Source organism: Amphibalanus amphitrite, unplaced genomic scaffold (genome assembly GCF_019059575.1).
Source record: "Amphibalanus amphitrite isolate SeventyFive unplaced genomic scaffold, NRLGWU_Aamphi_draft 000004F_arrow, whole genome shotgun sequence".
Taxonomy (NCBI): Eukaryota; Metazoa; Arthropoda; class Thecostraca; order Balanomorpha; family Balanidae; genus Amphibalanus; species Amphibalanus amphitrite.
In genome coordinates, this window is record NW_024881501.1 from 2,273,512 (window position 1) to 2,297,313 (window position 23,802).

At 58.2% G+C, this 23,802-nt stretch overlaps 1 protein-coding gene across 4 annotated transcripts; it reads right to left on the minus strand.

Annotated features, from left to right (window-relative positions):
* Positions 1-18,827: 18,827 nt before the first annotated feature.
* Positions 18,828-23,596, minus strand: LOC122373620 (neuralized-like protein 2). 4 transcript variants are annotated; one of them, XM_043352070.1, is made up of 5 exons: positions 23,522-23,596; positions 22,409-22,532; positions 21,232-21,449; positions 20,385-20,868; positions 18,828-19,451 (listed from the first exon to the last, which is right to left on the minus strand). In XM_043352070.1, the coding sequence occupies exons 2-5, from the start codon at positions 22,467-22,469 to the stop codon at positions 19,336-19,338; spliced, it is 879 nt and encodes a 292-aa protein (XP_043208005.1). In that variant the 5' UTR covers positions 22,470-22,532; positions 23,522-23,596; the 3' UTR covers positions 18,828-19,335. The 4 variants fall into 4 exon arrangements, with proteins under 4 accessions (XP_043208005.1, XP_043207924.1, XP_043207847.1 ...); XM_043351989.1 differs by having other exon boundaries at positions 19,324-19,451; positions 23,506-23,551; XM_043351912.1 differs by lacking the exon at positions 23,522-23,596 and adding an exon at positions 22,714-22,884 and having other exon boundaries at positions 19,324-19,451.
* Positions 23,597-23,802: the final 206 nt, after the last annotated feature.

The window sequence follows — 23,802 nt, forward strand, 5'->3', positions numbered from 1 at the left end:
CGTCCAGTACGACAGCGCCACTCAGTCTCGGTGGTCGTCCAGTACGACAGCGCCACTCAGTCTCGGTGGACGTCCAGTACGACAGCGCCACTCAGTCTCGGTGGTCGTCCAGTACGACAGCGCCACTCAGTCTCGGTGGACGTCCAGTACGACAGCGGCACTCGGTGGTCGTCCAGTACGACAGCACCACTCGGTGGTCGTCCAGTACGACAGCGCCACTCAGTCTCGGTGGTCGTCCAGTACGACAGCACCACTCAGTCTCGGTGAACGTCCAGTACGACAGCGCCACTCAGTCTCGGTGGTCGTCCAGTACGACAGCGCCACTCAGTCTCGGTGGTCGTCCAGTACGACAGCGCCACTCAGTCTCGGTGGACGTCCAGTACGACAGCGGCACTCGGTGGTCGTCCAGTACGACAGCACCACTCGGTGGTCGTCCAGTACGACAGCGCCACTCAGTCTCGGTGGTCGTCCAGTACGACAGCACCACTCAGTCTCGGTGAACGTCCAGTACGACAGCGACACTCGGTGGTCGTCCAGTACGACAGCGGCACTCAGTCTCGGTGGTCGTCCAGTACGACAGCGCCGCTCAGTCTCGGTGGTCGTCCAGTACGACAGAGCCGCTCAGTCTCGGTGGTCGTCCAGTACGACAGCGGCACTCAGTCTCGGTGGACGTCCAGTACGACAGCGGCACTCGGTGGTCGTCCAGTACGACAGCGGCACTCAGTCTCGGTGGTCGTCCAGTACGACAGCGCCACTCAGTCTCGGTGGACGTCCAGTACGACAGCGGCACTCGGTGGTCGTCCAGTACGACAGCACCACTCGGTGGTCGTCCAGTACGACAGCGCCACTCAGTCTCGGTGGTCGTCCAGTACGACAGCACCACTCAGTCTCGGTGAACGTCCAGTACGACAGCGGCACTCGGTGGTCGTCCAGTACGACAGCGGCACTCAGTCTCGGTGGTCGTCCAGTACGACAGCGCCACTCAGTCTCGGTGGTCGTCCAGTACGACAGCGGCACTCGGTGGTCGTCCAGTACGACAGCACCACTCGGTGGTCGTCCAGTACGACAGCGCCACTCAGTCTCGGTGGTCGTCCAGTGCGACAGCGCCACTCAGTCTCGGTGGTCGTCCAGTACGACAGCACCACTCAGTCTCGGTGAACGTCCAGTACGACAGCGGCACTCGGTGGTCGTCCAGTACGACAGCGGCACTCAGTCTCGGTGGTCGTCCAGTACGACAGCGCCACTCAGTCTCGGTGGTCGTCCAGTACGACAGCGGCACTCGGTGGTCGTCCAGTACGACAGCACCACTCGGTGGTCGTCCAGTACGACAGCGCCACTCAGTCTCGGTGGTCGTCCAGTACGACAGCGCCACTCAGTCTCGGTGGTCGTCCAGTACGACAGCGGCACTCAGTCTCGGTGGTCGTCCAGTACGACAGCGCCACTCAGTCTCGGTGGACGTCCAGTACGACAGCGGCACTCGGTGGTCGTCCAGTACGACAGCACCACTCGGTGGTCGTCCAGTACGACAGCGGCACTCAGTCTCGGTGGTCGTCCAGTACGACAGCGCCACTCAGTCTCGGTGGTCGTCCAGTACGTATGTTTGTGAATACCCTGGCCTGTCCCTTGGGACGGCTCAATGTCGGCGGCCTGTCCCTCAGTGTCGGCGGCCTGTCCCTCAGTCTCGGTGGTCTGTCCCTCAGTCTCGGCGGTCTGTCCCTCGAGACAGCGCAGTCTCGGCGGGACTGTCCCTCGGGACGGCGCAGTCTCGGCGGTCCGTCCCTCGGGACAGCTCAGTCTCGGCGATCTGTCCCTCGGGACGGCGGTCTGTCCCTCAGTGTCGGCGGTCAGTCTCCCCCCCCCCCTCAGTGTCGGTGGTCTGTCCCTCAGTGTCGGCGGTCTGTCCCTCGGGACGGCGCAGTCTCGGCGGCGTACCAGGCTGGCCACAGCAGCCCACTGTATCACCCCTCGTATGGTGCAATGGTTGGTGGTCGTTCACCGGCCTTGGACTCAGGAGACAATAAAGAGCCTAACCGGAGAAGTGCACTAAAGTTTATTTGAATGTTTATTTTAAGCCTATAGTGGGATACGAAAGCCGCCGTATCACGTGCAGTAGCTATATAGGTATGGTATTGGTGCACGATATTCTAAAAATCCGCTCACCAATTCATTAGCATGACAACGGAGTGCAATTGGTAATACAACTAACTAACAAACTAAATTTGACATTGATTTTGAGCTTTTTTCATGTAGTTACTACTACCAGTTACATGGTTTTCGTGCGCAAGAGAATGTTGAACCGGCAATTCATGAATACGTGTTCAGTAGTAATAAAGACGACTTTTTGTCATTCGAAAAACAAACATAACAATAAAGGAGTGATTTTCGCAATCGCTCTAATCTCCTGAGCTGAGGCAATGGGTACCTAGTTTGCCTTGAGCTGAGATTGAATGTAAAATGTAGTTTGATGGCGTGACCCACCCACGGAACGGGATCCGCCATCGAGGACAAGGGCCCTGCAGCAATGACTGTTTTACGGTGAAGTCTATAGTAGCGTATATTGCTCGATGCTCTTGTATTCACGCAGTATTGCAGCCTGGTAATTTTTATCTATGCATATATTTAAGGCTGCCTGTCAGCCACAGACGGTTGTTATCACACAACACGTGGTGTTTATGTGGCCGTGATGGCGACGTCCCGTCCGTACACCAAGCACGCCTGCAGCGGACGTGCCCCTGACACGCCACCGACTCAGCTGTGTGCCGCGGCCGCCCTCAGCGGTATGGCGCCGGTGTGACGCCCCGAACAAACCGTGACCGATATAGTTCCGACACACACCCTCCGCGCCCGCATAGTCTGACTGTAATTACCTCCACTTCAGGGCAGCATCCACCGCGCACTCGGGCCAGCTGGGCGACTCTGCCCGGCTGATTACCGGGTGGTCGGTTTTTTTTCGTACGCGCCGCATTTCATTCTCCCGAAATAGCCACTCAATCTCTCTACCGCGATCGGAAAAAGGTCAGCGAAAGTCGGCGCTATAGGTATTCTGGAAACAGGAGAAACTGAGCTAAACACCCAACAGCTCTGTTAACTGGGTGCCGGTGTCAGCTAGACCACTCGGCGACTCCATGCGCGGCTCGCGATCAGCGGACGCGCGCTGTCATTTTGACTGCGCCGTGTGGGTGCTGTTCCGATTCAGTTGGCGGTGGCCGCGCGGGGGTGGGGCTGCGGACCGCCGACCGGGCTACTCACCGCGGAGCCCGCGGTCCCGTGCGGCTCACCAGATCGGCAGCTCACGGCCGGCCTGGTTAGCCATGCAAATCCGCACATCTGCCGCCTCTATCAGCCGTGGGCAGATCGAAACGGGACGACGGGGAGTGGTGCTGAGACACGGGATCGCTTCGGCACCCTTGGCCGAGCCTGGGACAATGGACACTGGACAGTGGACGGCCCCCGAGCGAGCTGAGCCTTTGGCAACCTCCGCTCGAGTCTTTCCCCCACCCTTTACCGAAAGGTCCACCAGCCTCGGCCCGGAGTGACGCCGCACCCGACTCCGATAAAAACATATCACCGAAAATGATGGCATCCACACTTCGCAGCATATTTCACATGTTTTGCGGGTATGTACTTTCAGGCGTAGAACGCGATGATGACATTCATTATAACATCTAGACGGCTGTCCACTGGCGTGTCCAGAAAAGTGGCTTGGGATGCAGCGGGGCATAGTCTCCAAAACGTTTCCTCATTTTCCAAAATCCCATCGGATTTTTATCCCCGTGACTTACTATGCAGTTAAAAACAACAATTAAGAAAATCGTTAAGGTTCTCCCTAGTTATGAAAACAAGTGTCGTCACCTTCGGGCGCTGAAGGGGAGGGGTTCAACTGACCCCCTCCCTAGCCCCTTGGATCCCACAGTGCGGCTAACAGAGATATTATTTTCGTTCCGTGCCATTGGGATGTGAGAGGCATTTTTAGCATCGTCTATCATGAAACAAAGCATAAATCATAATCAGCAGGCTGAGTGTCGTACCTCTCCTCTGGAGAGGTGCTCGGAGAGTAGGTGCATTCTCTGCTCTCTGCTCACCTGCTCTCTCTGCTCTGTGCATTCTCTGCTCACCGTGCCTGCAGCTCGATCCGAGCGACGCCGTCTCGCTGGCCAATTTTCGTCCGCTGCCCTCGCCGGAAGGTACCGGTGTGGGTAGGCCTCCATATTCCATGTCCTCGGCTGGACCATTCAGCTATGCATAGCCGCCATTGGAAAGCTATTGGAAAGCCGTATATCTCGCATCCCATCAAAGACATGTCGACATTTCACAATGAGGCCGTCCAGCCAGCAAACAAGGTATAGTAGCATTGGCTGACCCTGCCATCGGAGGCCCAGGCTGTGTTTTGTCAGGTAGCACACGCTGGAGTTATTCAGTCACAACACGGAAAAAAATCAGCACTAATGAGGGATTCGTTATTTTTGTGTTAGCGTGAGCACACATCAGGACTTCGCCCAGTTACCGGTGCATGTGTTATACATACATACCTATATGGTATACGAGCTCGTATGCAGTAGGTACGGGGACGACAATATAAACCACACAAATATGCAGTTAACAAATCGCTTTCATGAAACACAGTCAGTACATCGACATTGCATAAACGACCCTAGCACTTAGCAGAATGGCTGATAACTTTCTCGCAGTCATTTTAAAACTGAAGTGGGATAAGGCGAAGAAGTCAACTGATGGACATCTTGCCCTCGACAATGAGTTACCACACAACTGTGGGATGCGCCGGAACAGGCCAAGGGACAACAGCTTCAGCTCTGGCGAATATAGGATCTCAGAGGTGTCCTGCGGTCGAGCGCACTTCAATTCATTGTGGTAATCTCCACTGTCGCAGTAATCTCCATCGTATCTGTAAACGCTCCGGTTTACTACCGCCTGTCAGCGACTTTCCCTCCGTGTTACAGGGCGGCCCGCGCGCCCCGACTGTCCGGCAGAGAGCACGCCCGGCCCGGCCGGTCTCGCGCCGTCTCCGTAACACCATGGCTGAGGGCGCTCGCAGCAGGCGCTCGGCACCGCGCGCCACAGCGCTCGTTCTGCTCGGGCTGGTCTGTGGCGCCGCCGCCGCCACCGAGCCCTGGTGGCGGCAGTACGAACCAGAGGTTGGTGGCGGCGCCACCGTCGCCCGGGGCCGCTCGGCCGGCGGCGGGCCGCGGTCGGCTCGGAACCAGGCCGTGGCCCAGGGGCTGGTGCACGCCATCCGGAACAGCCCCTACACCATCGACGTCAACGCCGACAACTATTGGTCCGGCAGGTGAGCGGCGAGACACAACAGCACCGCGACCGTGCCAGCATTACATGAACATAACGTCCTCCGTAAAATCAGATCGCGCCTGTCCGCTCATAATACGAACATAGCCAAATATTAATTGATGCAGCAGTCCGTCGTTCACTCAATATACCCTGGTCCGTCGTACCTCGTACGGTGTACTGTGTGCGTTGCAGTTGTGATCGCTCCGTCTGTCATCTGTGTAGATAGGTCCGTGGCCGGTACAGTGGAAACACACCCGTGCGATCAGCTTTTCGGTCGCTGGAGTCGGGGTTTGCCCTGCCCGTCTGCTCCGGTGATGGTCACAGCCGTGTTCCTCCCACAGCGAGTACCTGGCGGCGGTACCGGACCGCAGCGCTCCCCACGGCGGCTGCTCGTGCAGAGCGTACGGCGGCCAGACCAGCTCCAGGGTAGGTACCGGCGCCGCCGGCCGCCGGCCCAGCTCTATACGCACGCTCAGCGAGGCACAAACACCGGCCGCCGGCCCAGCTCTATGTATACGCACGGTCAGCGAGGCACAAATACCGGCCGCCGGCCCAGCTCTATACGCACGCTCAGCGAGGCTGAGGCACAAACACCGGCCGCCGGCCCAGCTCTATACGCACGCTCAGCGAGGCACAAATAGGGGAAAGTGGGGTAAGACGGGCACCTTAACTTTGGAGCCATTTTTCGGCCGGTTAGAAACATCATAGAAACGGGAAACTGGGTGAAAACCTTTTTCAGACATTTTACTTTCATTTGCCAGAAGATGAGACTTAGACCTGATTCAACAAATAAACTGCAGCTATTTTTGCAAAACCTTGCAAAAACCCGTCTTACCCCACCCCATGGGGTAAGACGGTCACATGGGTAGGGCAAGACGGCCAGCTTCTTTCACCGATCAGCGCAGCTCGCAACAAATGCCCGAGATTAGCCGCATTTATACAGTCGCTCGTTGGTCTCAAGTGCTTCGGAAATGGCAGTATACGAGATTCGTGCAGAAGGCGTATGCTCCTATATAGGCCCTAGTTCAGAAGCCATGTAGAACCGTTTTTCACATTCATTATTCGAGAATAAACTGTGCCGAAGGAATATTGCTAACATGTCTGTGAGTATCGGAATCGAACATATTCTTATTAGAAATGCTTCTTTTTTCCTACAGCAACAAAAATATTTTCACCATTACAGACCCATTGGGTTCATAGTTGCCCGTCTTACCCCAAACTCAATGTCAGAAGTTCAGCACGATTTTTCGCTGTGGACAATTTGATGCAGACAAAGCAAATCCGCCGTAAATGAACACTGTTGGCATATGAGTGTACCACAAGTGATTGCGAGTTTTTAACTCTATAGTGCTGTACACAAAAGCTTGCACAATACATTATGGATGTTTTCAATGAAATGAGTGTTTTAAAGAAATCAAAATAAAAGATTATCGACTGAACACAAATTCACCAGACTTGAATGGTGGTGTGTAGTGGGAAAGGCAATTCTGGTCCTAACTTTTCTTGCTCGTAGCGCTATTGGTTTGGTCTGCAGAAGGGGTGCCCGTCTTACCTACCCTGACCGTCTTACCCCACTTTCCCCTACCGGCCGCCGGCCCAGCTCTATACGTACGCTCAGCGAGGCACAAACACCGGCCGCCGGCCCAGCTCTATACGCACGCTCAGAGAGGCACAAACACCGGCCGCCGGCCCAGCTCTATACGTACGCTCAGCGAGGCACAAACACCGGCCGCCGGCCCAGCTCTATACGCACGCTCAGCGAGGCACAAACACCGGCCGCCGACCCAGCTCTATACGCACGCTCAGCGAGGCACAAACACCGGCCGCCGGCCCAGCTCTATACGTACGCTCAGCGAGGCACAAACACCGGCCGGGATCAGATCAGACTCAGAGGCCAGTTTTACCAACAGAAAAACAGCCGCCGGCGGGAATTTTTTGCCTAAAGGCCATTTCACATACGGAGCGTAAACGGTAAAGCCCCATCTGCTTACGTCCCCATCGCGTTTACTCTCCGTATGTGAAACGGTCTTAAGGCAAAAAATTCGGGCAGGCGGCTATTTTTCTATTTTTCTATTTTTTCTGACTCAGCGGGGCGCGCAGCCACCGTCCGCGGGCCCGCTGCTGGCTGTTCAGTTCGGCTGAACTGCCCGCGCAGACACCGTCCGCGGGCCCGCTGCTGGCTGTTCAGTTCGGTTGAACTGCCCGCGCAGCCACCGCCCGCGGGCCCGCTGCTGGCTGTGAACGGCCAGTTCAGCCGTACCCAATCTAGCCACTGGGCTCCTGCCACAGAAGTGATAACTCCCGAGTCCAACTGACGGCCCCCGACTGCTCTATACTGACAGACGACCTCCCGGCTGCCCCGTATTGACTGTGACGGCCCTCCAGACTGTTCTATCCCGACCCCCCCCCCCCTCCCCGACTGTCCGGTACCGACGGCCCTCCTGACTGCCCTACACTGACCGAAGGCCCTCCCGACTGTCCCGTACTGACGGTCCTCCCGACTGTCCCACACTGACGGCCCTCGGGACTGTCTCACACCGACGGCCCTCGGGACTGCCCTACACTGACTGCCGGCCCTCCCGACTGCCCTACACTGACTGACGGCCCTCGGGACTGCCCTACACTGACTGACGGCCCTCGGGACTGCCCTACACTGACTGACGGCCCTCCCGACTGTCCCGTACTGACGGCCCTCCCGACTGTCCTACACTGACTGACGGCCCTCCCGACTGTCCCACACCGACCCCACACCGACGGCCCTCGGGACTGCCCTACACTGACTGACGGCCCTCCCGACTGTCCCACACCGACCCCACACCGACGGCCCTCGGGACTGCCCTACACTGACTGACGGCCCTCGGGACTGCCCTACACTGACTGACGGCCCTCCCGACTGCCCTACACTGACTGACGGCCCTCCCGACTGCCCTACACTGACTGACGGCCCTCCCGACTGCCCTACACTGACTGACGGCCCTCCCGACTGCCCTACACTGACTGACGGCCCTCGGGACTGCCCTACACTGACCGAAGGCCCTCCCGACTGCCCTACACTGACTGACGGCCCTCCCGACTGCCCTACACTGACTGACGGCCCTCCCGACTGCCCTACACTGACTGACGGCCCTCCCGACTGCCCTACACTGACTGACGGCCCTCCCGACTGCCCTACACTGACTGACGGCCCTCCCGACTGCCCTACACTGACTGACGGCCCTCGGGACTGCCCTACACTGACTGACGGCCCTCCCGACTGTCCTACACTGACTGACGGCCCTCCGGACTGCCCCCAGACGACGCTGACGATCGTGCTGTGGGCGCTGCTGGCGATCGTAGCCTGGTACACCCCGGTCACGTACCCGTACACACTGGCCAGGTCGGCCGGCCTGCCCGACTGGTCGGCAGCCTACCAGAACCTGATTCAAGGTACGGACCCGCCGGTACCCCGCCGCCTGCACGGACCAGCGATAGCGAGCAGTGACAGGTCCAGGGTAGGCACACAGAGCGACGTGTACCGGCGACAATACAGGGGAAGCAAGCAGGGCACAATGACAGACAGCCGTGTTGACAGCACCGACTGAGATAAACTGCCGCCATGCCGATTGAAACGATACCGAATGTGAATCAGCGAATCAGTGAATCCGAATGTGAAATGCTCCGGTGGCACTGCCTCTCTCTCTCTCACTCCCTTTATCTGTGTGTTCGCCAGGCATCCGGCGCTGGTCTCCGGGCCTGTCTGAGCTGGCCGCTCTGGAGTTGGTGGGCTCGCCGGCGGCCGGCAGGGCGTGGCGCCGGCGGCGCGCGGCGCTCACCGCCGCCGACAGCCCGCTGGCCGCGCTCGGCCGCTGGGTGACGGCCGCCGTGAGGCCCTCGTCCGGTGAGGGCTCCGGCGGCCAGCGGTTCCAGCAGCGCGCCGGTCCGTACTACTCCGGCGGGTACGAGCCGCACGGGTGCCACTGCGCCACCGATCGCCGCGGGCGGCTGCCCCGGCTGGCGGAGCGGTTCCTCTACAACAGCTACTGGATTCCGCTCATCGGACTGTGCCTGCTGATCGCCGAGGAGAGCTTCTGGTGAGCCTGGAGCGGGGCGGGCGCCGGGCGAGGGTCAGGGGTGGGGCCGAGGAGAGCTTCTGGTGAGCCGGGAGCGGGGCGGGGCCGGGCGAGGGTCAGGGGCGGGGCCGGATCGGGCCGGGCGCGGGTCGGGCAGGGAGTCAGTTGGTCGCTGGTTTACTTAGATTGGCATGCAATTAGCCAGCCTGACACCCGTTCGAACAGTCTGCCAGTGTGTCACCACCGTCAGTCGTGTACTCACTCACTGATTTATTCGTCAGTTTAGCTATGGCAGTCGGTCAGCCTGTGTCACTGTGGTATCCTCTCATCCAGGCCACTGCCTCGCGTCGCGGCGTCTGGTACCGAAGTGTGACGGCGCGGCGCCCCGTTTCAGGCGGATAACCGGCGCCATTCAGACGGACCGCGTCACCGTCAACGGCCTGGTGTCGCGCACCGGCGGCCTGGTGGACTACGTGCAGTCGCTCCTCGGCAGGACGGAGGAGGCCGCGCTGCGCCGGTGAGCCGCCGACGCCGCCGAGTGGTTGTCAGAGGGTGCCAAATGGACAGTCCGGAGCACGGACAGGGACCGCGCGGCGGCGCACGCGGCGGATGCGTCGCCGCCGCGACAGGGCGCGTGTTGAAACGCTCGCTTTTCGCCTTTGGCTGTGTGACGGCAGCTATGCCACCGTAAGGAATAAGGAAGGACTGGAGAGTGTCAAACCGCCGCGCTCCGTGACGGCGCCGGCTAGGGCAGTGAGACCCCTCCCCTCCCGGTCAGGGCAGTGAGACCCCTCCCCGGCCAGGGCAGTGAGACCCCTCCCCTCCCGGTCAGGGCAGTGAGACCCCTCCCCTCCCCGGTCAGGGCAGTGAGACCGCCCCCGGTCAGGGCAGTGAGACCGCCCCCGGTCAGAGCAGTGAGACCCTTCCCCGGCCAGGGCAGTGAGACCGCCCCCCGGTCAGGGCAGTGAGACCCCTCCCCCCCGGTCAGGGCAGTGAGACTCCTCCCCGGTCAGGGCAGTGAGACCCCTCCCCCCCGGTCAGGGCAGTGAGACTCCTCCCCGGTCAGGGCAGTGAGACCCCTCCCCTCCCTGGTCAGGGCAGTGAGACCCCTCCCCTCCCCGGTCAGGGCAGTGAGACCCCTCCCCTCCCCGGTCAGGACAGTGAGACCCCCCCCCCCGGTCACGGCAGTGAGACCGCCCCCCGGCCAGAGCAGTGAGACCCTTCCCCGGCCAGGGCAGTGAGACCGCCCCCCGGTCAGGGCAGTGAGACCCCTCCCCTCCCCGGTCAGGGCAGTGAGACCCCTCCCCTCCCCGGTCAGGGCAGTGAGACCCTTCCCCGGCTAGGGCAGTGAGACCCCTCCCCCCGGTCAGTGCAGTGAGACCCCTCGCCTCCCCCGGTCAGGGCAGTGAGAGCGCCCCCGGTCAGGGCAGTGAGACCCCTCCCCTCCCCCGGCCAGGGCAGTGAGACCGCCCCCCGGCCAGAGCAGTGAGACCCTTCCCCGGCCAGGGCAGTGAGACCGCCCCCCGGTCAGGGCAGTGAGACCCCTCCCCTCCCCGGTCAGGGCAGTGAGACCCCTCCCCTCCCCGGTCAGGGCAGTGAGACCCTTCCCCGGCTAGGGCAGTGAGACCCCTCCCCCCGGTCAGTGCAGTGAGACCCCTCGCCTCCCCCGGTCAGGGCAGTGAGAGCGCCCCCGGTCAGGGCAGTGAGACCCCTCCCCTCCCCCGGCCAGGGCAGTGAGACCGCCCCCGGCCAGGGCAGTGAGACCCTTCCCCGGCTAGGGCAGTGAGACCCCTCCCCTCCCGGTCAGGGCAGTGAGACCCCTCCCCTCCCCCGGTCAGGGCAGTGAGACCCCTCCCCTCCCCCGGCTAGGGCAGTGAGACCCCTCCCCTCCCGGTCAGGGCAGTGAGACCCCTCCCCTCCCGGTCAGGGCAGTGAGACCCCTCCCCGGCCAGGGCAGTGAGGCCCCTCCCCTCCCGGTCAGGGCAGTGAGACCCCTCCCCTCCCCGGTCAGGGCAGTGAGACCGCCCCCGGTCAGGGCAGTGAGACCGCCCCCGGTCAGAGCAGTGAGACCCTTCCCCGGCCAGGGCAGTGAGACCGCCCCCCGGTCAGGGCAGTGAGACCCCTCCCCCCCGGTCAGGGCAGTGAGACTCCTCCCCGGTCAGGGCAGTGAGACCCCTCCCCCCCGGTCAGGGCAGTGAGACTCCTCCCCGGTCAGGGCAGTGAGACCCCTCCCCTCCCTGGTCAGGGCAGTGAGACCCCTCCCCTCCCCGGTCAGGGCAGTGAGACCCCTCCCCTCCCCGGTCAGGACAGTGAGACCCCCCCCGGTCACGGCAGTGAGACCGCCCCCCGGCCAGAGCAGTGAGACCCTTCCCCGGCCAGGGCAGTGAGACCGCCCCCCGGTCAGGGCAGTGAGACCCCTCCCCTCCCCGGTCAGGGCAGTGAGACCCTTCCCCGGCTAGGGCAGTGAGACCCCTCCCCCCGGTCAGTGCAGTGAGACCCCTCGCCTCCCCCGGTCAGGGCAGTGAGAGCGCCCCCGGTCAGGGCAGTGAGACCCCTCCCCTCCCCCGGCCAGGGCAGTGAGACCGCCCCCCGGCCAGAGCAGTGAGACCCTTCCCCGGCCAGGGCAGTGAGACCGCCCCCCGGTCAGGGCAGTGAGACCCCTCCCCTCCCCGGTCAGGGCAGTGAGACCCCTCCCCTCCCCGGTCAGGGCAGTGAGACCCTTCCCCGGCTAGGGCAGTGAGACCCCTCCCCCCGGTCAGTGCAGTGAGACCCCTCGCCTCCCCCGGTCAGGGCAGTGAGAGCGCCCCCGGTCAGGGCAGTGAGACCCCTCCCCTCCCCCGGCCAGGGCAGTGAGACCGCCCCCGGCCAGGGCAGTGAGACCCTTCCCCGGCTAGGGCAGTGAGACCCCTCCCCTCCCGGTCAGGGCAGTGAGACCCCTCCCCTCCCCCGGTCAGGGCAGTGAGACCCCTCCCCTCCCCCGGCTAGGGCAGTGAGACCCCTCCCCTCCCGGTCAGGGCAGTGAGACCCTCCCCTCCCCCGGTCAGGGCAGTGAGACCCCTCCCCTCCCCCGGCCAAGGCAGTGAGACCGCCCCCGGTCAGGGCAGTGAGACCCCTCCCCTACCCGGTCAGGGCAGTGAGACCCCTCCCCTCCCGGTCAGGGCAGTGAGACCCCTCCCCTCCCCCGGTCAGGGCAGTGAGACCCCTCCCCTCCCGGTCAGGGCAGTGAGACCCTCCCCTCCCCCGGTCAGGGCAGTGAGACCGCCCCCCGGTCAGGGCAGTGAGAGCGCCCCCGGTCAGGGCAGTGAGACCCCTCCCCTCCCCCGGTCAGGGCAGTGAGACCCCCCTCCCCGGTCAGGGCAGTGAGACTCCTCCCCTCCCCGGTCAGGGCAGTGAGACCCCTCCCCTCCCCGGTCAGGGCAGTGAGACCCCTCCCCTCCCCGGTCAGGGCAGTGAGACCCCTCCCCTCCCCGGTCGGGGCAGTGAGACCCCTCCCCTCCCCGGTCAGGGCAGTGAGACTCCTCCCCTCCCCGGTCAGGGCAGTGAGACCCCTCCCCTCCCCGGTCAGGGCAGTGAGACCCCTCCCCGGTCAGGGCAGAGTCCGCTCCTTGTCAGGTCATTGAGTCCCCTCTCTGGTCAGGGCAGCGTTCGTCGTTGTCGTCACCTAGCCTTGCTTGCTTTGCGCGTGTGTTAGGCGGTGTTCGAACAGAGGAGAGTACCTACATAGAGGCGGCTGTGCCGGTGTGCTCACACCGCCGGACTGAAGGGGCGCGGAAGTGGTGATACTGCGCCGTCTATGGAGATGTGCCGCGCGGGCGTGTGTTTATGTGAAGAGTGTGAGCTGAGCGGTACCTTATATTTATTATAATTAGTGAGCCATCTTCATTGTCCAGATGTTGTTCGTTAATATGGAAAATGACTTCTGGACTGCTAGTTATTGATAGTTTTCATTCTTCAATCTTCTCTCCTTTGTATGAAAAGATAACTAAAAAATAAAGACTATCAATGTAAAGCAAGGCATTTACTACCTATAATTATAATGCAGGCATTTTGCAAATACATCTGTTTATCAGCCTATGACGCCGGCTTATCCTCACGGGAAGGAGCATCCGATGATCGTTTTAGCTGGCCGGCTTAGGACTGCCGACAACCTTACTCCGCAACAACCGACAAAAAGCAGGTTTCAATTAGCGAAGTTCACGGCTCCGAATGCAGGAGTGTTCATCCATTCGGGGGCTCCGCCACCAGAGGTTCGCGGGGTCCGTATTCACCATGCCTTCACTTCCGTAATGCAGCCTATCATGTAAAAAGATGTGCATTTTTAAATCCTCTGAGACCGTTGCGGAAACCCTGCACCCCATAGATATTGGTGAGGGATGGCGACTCACCAGACGGGGGCGGCGTCCCACCGGACTGTTGAACAGGGCTACAGTCCCACCGGCAGGGGGAGCGGCGTCCAACCCTTTCACCGAACAGGACTACAGTCCCACCAGACAGGAGCGGCGCCCCATCGGACTGTAAAAAAAGGACTACAGTCCCACCGGACGGGAGCGGCGCCCCACCAGACTGTGGAAGAGGGCTACAGTCCCACCAGACAGGAGCGGCGCCCCACCGTTTAACCGAACAGAGCTACAGTTCCACCAGATAAGGATGGTGTCCTGCAGTCTTATGATGGGGATTGTTAGATTTTGGGGCGCCCGGACTGCAGACCATCGCCGAACATAACAATCTACGATATCAGATTGGATTTCACAAAACAAGTCAATCGCGGTCCCACCCAAGAACTGCATGATGTACCGAAGTTTAGCCAGCTGTGATGTATCACGGCCCCACCACACAGCTCTGTGATGTCGGCCCACTGTTTCACGAGACAGCTGTGATGTGGCGCTGTGAGGCAACAGATATCACCAGACGGATTTGACATGGTCCATGCGCCCGCGATGATCGAGATTCAAGCCAGAGGAGGGAAAATGGATCACCGAGCCCAGCAGGGCCTGAAGAACGCTCAACAGTTGATGAGCCGGGCTGCGCTGGTTGTCGGCTTTCGTAAAACAGAGTGAAGTTTAAGACAAAAAGTATGATAAAAATTGAGCATTTAGCTGCACTGTTAGGTTGATATTAAGAGATCACACGTCAGGTCAATTGTGCAACAAAGCCACGTAAATAGGAGCATATCAAAGTCGAGTTGTTATCTAGCAAATAGAGCCTGTATTTCACAGTCGCACGCCGTTTCCATTCATCCTCTTCCGTAAGACCCCAGCGTTAAGGTAAATAGCACCGGCGCGGAGCCGTCCAGTACAGCGAGCCCAGGGAGCGCGCGCACACCCCACGAGCCCGGTGGCGCCCCGCGATACAGCGCCGGTGGCGCCCCGCGATACAGCGCCGGCGGCGCCCCGCGATACAGCGCCGGCCGGCGCGCTCCCCAGCCCCTGCCAGCAGATGTGTCGAGCGCCGGTCCGGCCTCAGGTACTTCTATCACAGTGCGCGCTGGCAGCCCCCTCCCTGCACCCACCCACACCCACACATACACACCGGGCGGCCTGCCCCCCCCCCCCCCCCCGCCACCGGTGGGCGGCGCGCCCCTCCCGGTGGGTGCCTTAACCGAGGGCCATCGCCAGGCAGCGCGCGCGCACACACACACAGGCGCGTACACTAACAAACGGACCGGCAGCGCCACTCGGCCCTCCTAACAGAGCGCAGCACATCCGTACACGGCAGATCTAGCAGAGCCAGCGGCCAGAGGGCAGCCGGCAGCGCCTCTCCTCACAGTCCAATGTATCACTGAGCTACACCGGCCGGAATACAGACCCGGCCCGAGCGTGTAAAAACCACCCACAGCTGACCAGCGCATAAACAGACCACGCACTGGCGCCGGTGGACACACACGACCGGCCTCCAAAACAAAAACTCTCGCGGAACGGCAGCAGTTACACACAGTCACAACTGTTAAGGCTGCAACACAGCTTTCAAGCGTGCGACTCGCGTCTCAGCGCCTCCCCTCAGAATGCATGGCATATTTTCTGCTCTCACGCAGCTAAATGCGCTGCGTTTTGGAACCTTAATATATGCCATGTATTCTAATGGGAGGCGCTGAGACGCGATTTGTAGGCTTGGAAGCTGTGTTCCAGGTTTAAAACCCTATTCCTGGCGGGGGGGGGCCTCAGGAGCCCCCCCTCCCCCTGAGGTTTTTTGGTTATTTCTCCCAAACGCGTTGAGCTAGGAAGCTCAAATTTTCTGACTTTTCCTAAAAGGCTTCTACGCAACATGTCTGAAAATTTTGAGTTGATCTGACCTCAGGTCAGGTCACCAGAGGCGGTTTGGTGACCCTACCTCACAAAAGTTTGCAATCACGCCAGAGCTAGAGTTTTTGACCGATCAATTTCTTCTCATCAGGCTTTAGTTAGGGTACCAGTATGTGCAATTTGTATATCTCGGAATTTTGATATCGGTGACCTAAGGTCAGGTCAGTTTCGCGACCTCCCCATTATAAGTCAATGGGGGAAAAATCAACTCCCTGTTTTTACCACTAAAACGGGTCGGAATGGCCCCATATACCATACATGACTTCATATACGATCAACCTTCACTACCTTGAGGTCTGTTTTGCTGTTGGGCAGCTGTGAGGTCATGTGACGTCATCAAAGGTCACCAAAGGTTTTTGGCCAATAACTCCGTACAGGAACAAGATACAGACGCGTGGATGGTCTCATTGTGTTCAGCTCGTCAAGACGCATCGAATGATATACATGATGACCTCGAGGTCACGTGACCTGAGGTCAACCTTTGACCTTGACCTTGCGAGGTCAACATATATATCATTCGATGCGGATTGACGAGAGGATCACGATGATGCCCTTAATTTGTTCCTATCTTGACTAATTCGAAAGTTATTCGAGAAAAACTCTCCATATCTAGCGCCGCCATTTTGACTTTTTCGACCCCTGTGACGTCATCTTTGAACTGACCTGAAAATGACCTTAGTAAAAATTGTAGATCTTGACCGTGCGTATCCGATGCCGTTTACCGTTTGTCGCTATCTTGCTTCGTTCTCGAGATCTCAGGGGGGGGGCCGAATCGCCCCCCCCCCGCCAGTTTCTTGTCCCGGCGGAGCCCGCCAGGAATAGGGTTAACGCCCAACACGAACAATGACTCACAGAGTGCGATAGTAAACCTGGCTTCAATAGTCGAGATATAATTACAGAAACTCGGTAAAGTCCACATTCCATAGAAAAAAGACAAGCAAAATGGCATTGTCTCAATCACGTCTGGACATAATTAATAAGATTTCCCTCAGACTCAATACTCAGCTGACACGGGACATGGATGATATAACACTGGATTGGTGTCTCGTGGAAATTAACATTGGGATCCGCGACATTGGGATCAGGCCTGCCATCTAGCGAGAGAATTATCGTAAGTTAGGAGCAAGCCGAGTGAACGCCATCTCTCAGCATTATGACACACGTGGGTGTGGTGTGTTAGTTGGCTTGAAGTGCATATTCCCACGAGTTGGAGGTAATCTTACTGGAACTGAGACTACAAAAAATGTCTTAAATGCTAGAAAGCCAAAAACGTCAAGCAGCCTTTAGGTAATCACGATAATAAAATGCGTAAGACGGTGTGTATTGAAACGCCCAGTCCCATCGGCTTGTACCACCTTTTATATGGTCATTTTGATTTGCACACGATGGTACAGCAGTTTGACAATATGTCATACATATTTGGTAGGCTTATTCCTTCTTCTCCGAATTTCGCCCAATTTTCTTCATCTTAGTGCTACGGCACGTGCCACGTGCCAACTTAGGGGTGTCGAAATTGTTCCACATAAAGTAACTAAATAAAGTAACGCAATGGCTGGGCCCTTTACAGTATAACTTCGTCAATAGTCACCCATGACCCAGTGGCCAATGCATTTCCATGTGTCACTATGTGGGTGCCCCTGCACGTGCGCACGTGCGGGGTGCCGCTTCCATATCTCAAGAACGGCTGGGCGGATAGCACTCAAACTTGGTACACAAATGTCACATCGTTGCTCGCACTGCATTGGTCAGTGCTTACATTGGCGCAGAGTCGTTAGGAAAACGATGAAATGAGATGCGTGGTGTTTATGCCTTTCTGTTCCAGCAGCTGATTGATCCTCAACATGAGATCCTTGTTTGTGAAGGCTTCGTCTCCCTTTTCCACTCCTTGTTTTAAATAACATTAACAATGTACGAAGAAGATCACACACCAAAGTTGTTTTAGGCGGCTATCTTGGGCCAGGGCTGCGGTGTTGTAGTCAGAGCCAGCGGTTCTGTTCCGACTCGGAGGCGGTTGATTTTTAAAAGCTGTAATCGGCGTATGAGTCGAACGTCACCGAAAAGTCATCGACTCCACAGACTTGCCAGGGCTGCAGAGTCGGAGTCAGAGTCGGAGTCTGTGTGAATCGACAGTTCTGCCCGGAGGAGTTGGAGTCGATATTTGGATACCGGAACCGGAGTTGGAGCCAAAGTCACTGAAATTTCATCGACTACGCAGCACTGGTTGGGTCCTTTTCATAGAGCGTCTTGAATGGCATATTGAGCGGCAATGACGTGAGCAATTCCGTTTAACTTTTTCATTAGACTTATAGATAGTACTTACTTTCGTTTTGTTCTTTGATCGGACAATTTGTTTGATTTAGGCCAAGTTACGACTCATGTAAAAAAAATAGCGAAAACGACACGTGCTGGCGAAGTCTCCAATAACTCCCTGTTTCACGATTTAATGAAGAAATAACATGGAACAGCTTATCTTATTACTGACCCTGCACATAAATCTATTAATTTCTTCGCTTTTACTGATATATAAAGACATAACCTTTTGAAAAATTGCCCAACAAGCCTGCTACTACACCACACTCCCGTGTGTCACAATGCTAATCAGCGGCGTTTACTCGGCTTGCTCCTAACTTACAATAATTCTCCCGCTAGATGGCAGGCCTGAGCTCAATGTCGCCAAAAACTGCGAAGACACCAATCCATTATTATCTCATCCATGCACGGGATCACTGCTCGCCATGCCCGTCGTTGGTACAGCTGGCCCGGCCCGCCGCCGACAGGGCAGTGTGTGCAGCGGCGGGGGCTGCGGACGGCCGGTCAGCCGGTCCGGCACCACCGGTCAGCCGGTCCGGGACGGGACGGGACGGGTCCACACCACGACGGCACCGCTCAGCTCGCGCCGCAGTCCCTCCGGTCCCCACTGCCCACCCTGTCCCTTCTCCGGCCCATGAGGTGCCGCTGCCGCCGGCCACCAGCCGGCCGGCCGTCCACAGTCAGAGTCAGGGCTGCGGAGTCGGAGTCGGAGTCGGAGCCGGAGTCGGTCGGAGTCGACAGTTGTGACCGGAGTCGGAGTCGGAGTCGGAGTCGATTTTAGAAACCCGAGCCCGAGTCGGAGTCGGAGTCATCGAAAATCTGTCGACTCCGCAGCCCTGCTAGGTCAGCGGAGTCGGAGTCGGGAGTTGGAGTCGGTCGGAGTCGACAATTCTGCCCGGAGTTGGAGTCGGAGTCGGAGCTGGTTTTTGAAAGCCGGAGTCGGAGTCGGAGTCGGAGTCGCCGAAAATCCATCGACTCCGCAGCCCTGGTTAGAGTCCACCCCGCCGGCCGGCCGTCCACAGTCAGAGTCCACCCCGCCGGCCGGCCGTCCACAGCACGGGTCCACCCCGCCGGCCGGCCGTCCACAGAACGGGTCCACCCCGCCGTCCGTCCGTCCACAGTCCGAGTCCAGTCTCCGTCAGCCAGCCGCCCAGCACGCCAGTCCTTGACAAAGGCCCAGCGGCCGCGGCCGGCGGTTCGTGTCGACGGCCGGCGCGGCTACCGCGGCTCAACTGAGCGAGCCCGGCGGGGGCAGACCCTCCCGGAGCGGACCCGGCGGCAGACCCTCCCGGAGCGGACCCGGCGGCACTGGCAGACCCTCCCGGGGCGGACCCGGCACTGACAGACCCCCCCCCCCCCCCCCGCGCCGCCACTCAGCTCTTGAAGGCGAGGAAGTTCTTCAGCGCCGGGGGCAGGGGCAGCTGGGAGACGCGGCTGCCGACCAAATGCTGCAGGATCACCTCACGGCACGAACTCATCAGCGACTGAACTGCGGGCAGAGACCGGGGACGGTCAGTAGGACACCGGGGCCGGTCAGTTGGGACAGAGACCGGAGCCGGTCAGACGGGACAGAGACAGGGGCGGTCAATAGGGTCAGAGACAGGGGCGGTCAGTTGGGACACAGACCGGGGCCGGTCAGACGGGACAGAGACTGGGGGCGGGTCAGTTGGGACAGAGACCGGGCCGGACAATAGGACAGAGACCAGAGCCGGTCAGACGGGACAGAGACCGGAGCCGGTCAATAGGACAGAGACCGGGACAGTCAGACGGGACAGCGGCCGGGGCCGGTCAGGATTCCGGGGCCGGTCAGTAGGACTGAGGACACCGGGGCCGGTCACTCCCGAGCCGAGGCCGGACATAGCAGCTGCGGCTGGCTCAGACGGAACAGTGAGGGGCGCCGGTGGGAAGGCGCGCGTCCCAGCTGTGAGGGGCAGCGGCCGGAGCGGGGTCGGACGTCTGACTGCGGGACAGCGACGGGGGGGGGGGGGAGGGGGACGGAGCCGCAGTGCAGCCAACGACACCGAGCAGCGCAGCAGTGAACGTACATTCATCTCCACCCCCCCCCCCCCCCCCTGACTGACTTCAACGCACCACCCTTCAAACGATCTTTCTAGCTGCACCCGGACCCACCCCGTACAGCGGCCTGTACCACCCGGACCCACCCCGTACAGCGGCCTGTACCACCCGGACCCACCCCGTACAGCGGCCTGTACCACCCGGACCCATCCCGTACAGCGACCTGTACAACCCGGACCCATCCCGTACAGCGACCTGTACAACCCGGACCCATCCCGTACAGCGACCTGTACAACCCGGACCCATCCCGTACAGCGACCTGTACAACCCGGACCCATCCCGTACAGCGACCTGTACAACCCGGACCCACCCCGTACAGCGGCCTGTACCACCCGGATCCACCCACCTCCGTACAGCTGCACGATCCGGATCAGTTTGGTGGATCCGTAGACGTCGACCACGGCGTGAAGCGGCGCGCCGCGCAGTGGGATCTCCTTCTCGACGGCGCCCTGGTCGTCGCCGTTGACGATCAGGTGCATGTCTGCCACCTCGCCGCCGGCTCGCGGCACGTACATGACGCCCAGCCGCGAGCCGACGTCGGTGGGCAGCACGCCGCTGCCGGCCGGCGCGCGCAGCGCCGCACGCGGCACCGTCTTAAACGCGGTGCGCAGGTAGGCCGGGTGGCCGGCCGGTGCGGGCGGCCGGCCGGTGCGCGGTGCGCCTACCGCGGCGGCCGGCGCCGGCACGTCGGGCGGCTTGTTGACGGCCACCAGCCAGGAGCCGCGCAGGCTGACCAGGTCGGGCAGGCCGTAGGAGGGCAGCGGGAAGCCGGTGTCGGGGTTCAGCTGGGTCAGGCCCAGCCGCAGGTGCCCGCTCCAGCCGGGCTCCGTCTGTCGGCACACACACACACACCGCCGACACTGAACTCAGTCCCAGCAGACTGTCTCCAGGTAAAAATAAAACAGCTATTGGCGTAGTTCAGAGCAGAGAGCCTTCAAATACGCCAAACGCGTCACCTGCTTTGTGGTGGAGGGTAATGAAGAAGGTCAAAGGGACATTGTTAACGAGACATTTGAATTGTAGGAAACAGAACATCGAACAGCATTCATATGTACAATAAATGATGGGACGCTAACGACTTCATTTAAGCTTTTGACCATTTGGATTCGGCAAGCCTGTAAATGACTTACAAATGATCTGTCTCTGCGCTGCGGGTGCGGAGCTGACCACCACTTTGTCGGCTATTGGTCTACCTTTTCGATTTCGATGCAGAAGATCTCGCCGGGCACGAGGGCGCGCTGGCTGAAAGTGATGGCGTTGGCGAAGCTGGCCTTGCGGTAGGCGGCCGTATTGTCGTCGCAGAGTATGATGTTGGAGCCGTGGTGTCGGTGGAAGTGGTGTGTGCGCGGCAGCAGCGGCGCGCCGTGCCGGCCGGCCAGCGCCGCCAGCGCGTCCGGCCCGGCCGGCAGCCCTGCGGCACGCGCGACATCAGCAACCACACACTGAGCACTGCGACACGACACATCAACAACCACACGCTCAGCACGCGGCACGACACATCAGCAACCACACGCTGTGAGGGGGGGGGGGGGGGCAAAAAATATCAAAACTCCAAAAATTCAAATCAATTTTTGCTGCTGCAAAGGGGTATTTGGGTCATTTGCCCAAGTTTCCTCTCCCTCAGATGCACCAGTGTAGGAAACTATTGAACATCCAAATAAAGGCACTCCATATTCATACAGTCTATACTTTTGTTATACTTTCTATACTTTACTACTTTTCATTATACTTTTAGATACTTTCGTTTGAATAAATTGCAAATATTTGGCAACTGAAGTGTTAAAGGGACTATCCCACCTTCTAAAATGTTGTTAAAACCAGTTAAATTGTGTCCGACTTTATAGATTGGATGACCAGGAACACGGTGCTGGCATTTATTTTTCATTAAACATCTTAGGCTTCCCATATTCCAAACAGAAACTTTCAAATATGTGACGTCACAGCCCAAAATTACCTCCTTTCCCAGGCCACATTACTGTCATAAAGCTGATTCTTTTTACTCTGTAGGCACCACAACAAAGTTCAGACCAAGTTTTAAGCGATTTTTCAACGAACAAACCCATTTAAATCAGAATAACTAAACAAGGTGACGTCACACTAACGGTCGCTCCATGTTGAAGATAGGGCCTTGTACAAGGCCCATTTTCAAATGAAGGGAACAAATTTCTTCAACACCAAGAGGCCGCGGGGGTTGCAACCTAGATAGATAGTGGTTTCTGAACCTCGCCGCAAACTTGGCTATCTCAACTCAAACCCCATGTTAAAGGTGGGATAGTCCCTTTAAGCAAGCCTAAATGATTGGTATAAAGGTAAGAGACACCCTGCCTTTGTTAAACAATGGTAGAAACATAACTTCCCCTAGATCCTCACCATTGGATCCTTCCTGAGTCAAGGGAAGCTCCTGTGATGAAGCTCCAGCCTCTCCCAGCATTGTTAGGCTCTCAGTCTCAGTCCAAATCCAAACTTGCACTCATCAGACAAAAATCAGCTTGAGCTGAAAGAGAAATACTGTGTCATGAGCAATGGGCCCATGGCCAATGTCACTACATTACACTCCATTCTCCATTCCTTTTCCATTTACAAGGCTGGTTTGTGAATGACATATTTGCCCAGATCAACTACTTTATTTAGATAACTGTTGCTGGTGCCCTCCACAAGTCACAACCAAGGCTTACCATTTAGGTTATCATCTGCTCTGAATTTGGCATTTTTCCATAAATAGCAACTTAATTAGGACCTCTTATTGGTAAACTGAGGTTGACAGTGGTAACTATACAGGTAGCCTAAGTGGCAGATTATGGGTGATGTCAGCTTCACCATTACAAGCTAGACAAGCCAAAACAATATAGGCAATAATAAGATAAGGTTGAGGTATAAAGACAATGCACCACAGGACCAGGACTGTGCTTCACTGCCTAATCACTGATGCTACAACATGCTACAGATATCACAGTATTGGGTTTCTATGGGAGCACCAACAAACTTGGACACTCAACATTATAGTGTCTGAGTTTGCTGATGCTTCTATGACATGATGAAAACCCAACGCAGCGATATGTGCAGCACACTGCAATAGATGTAGCATTATGCTATGAAACAGGGCCCTGGAGAATGGATAATATACCAAAATAGAGTGAAAATTGGGGCCTTTCCAGTTTCCCTCAGGCCTCAAGAAAAATTGTTGGATGTTTGAGCCTCGCAGCTACGCGCCCTAACCCAACAACAACTCAAGAAAAATACGGCCTTGAGAAAAATTAATTGGTCAGTCTCCATTTCTCCATGCCAAAACAAATGAAAATCAGCAAAAAAAAAAACAGGAGAATCCTGCCACACAACTGTGGCAATCAAGGCCTATGGCAATGGAGTATAACTTTCAATAAATGACAAATTATACCACATATGCTATTCTCTCAGTGCCATACACGAGCAAAACCAAAGCAAAACATTGACAGTTGACATTGACATACACAGACAATCCGATACAGATAAAGACGGTTTTTATATAGCCTTGTTGTTGTTATAGACCGATCCACCGTTCCAATGCGACCGATACAGGTTGAGGTATTCCGTATTTTTTTAATTTTATCGCCTCTTGCGCAAACACAATACATCAAATGCGCCGGGTATGTGACAAATGCGGCAGGATTACAACAACAAAAACGCAGCACCGCATAAGCAAAGGACAACACTACTCTGCCGCCACCCTTGCAACCATTCCGTAACTCAGGAACTGCCGGGTTGATCGGGACGAACTAAGCACCATT

Excerpts from the sequence above, each read along its gene's own strand:
- LOC122373620 (XM_043352070.1), bottom strand. The coding sequence starts at position 22,469 with ATGCTGGGAGAGGCTGGAGCTTCATCACAGGAGCTTCCCTTGACTCAG. Across the intron at positions 20,869-21,231 it reads TCTGCATCGAAATCGAAAAG|ACGGAGCCCGGCTGGAGCGG; the intron begins GTAGACCAATAG and ends GTGTGCCGACAG. Across the intron at positions 19,452-20,384 it reads GATCGTGCAGCTGTACGGAG|TTCAGTCGCTGATGAGTTCG; the intron begins GTGGGTGGATCC and ends CTCTGCCCGCAG.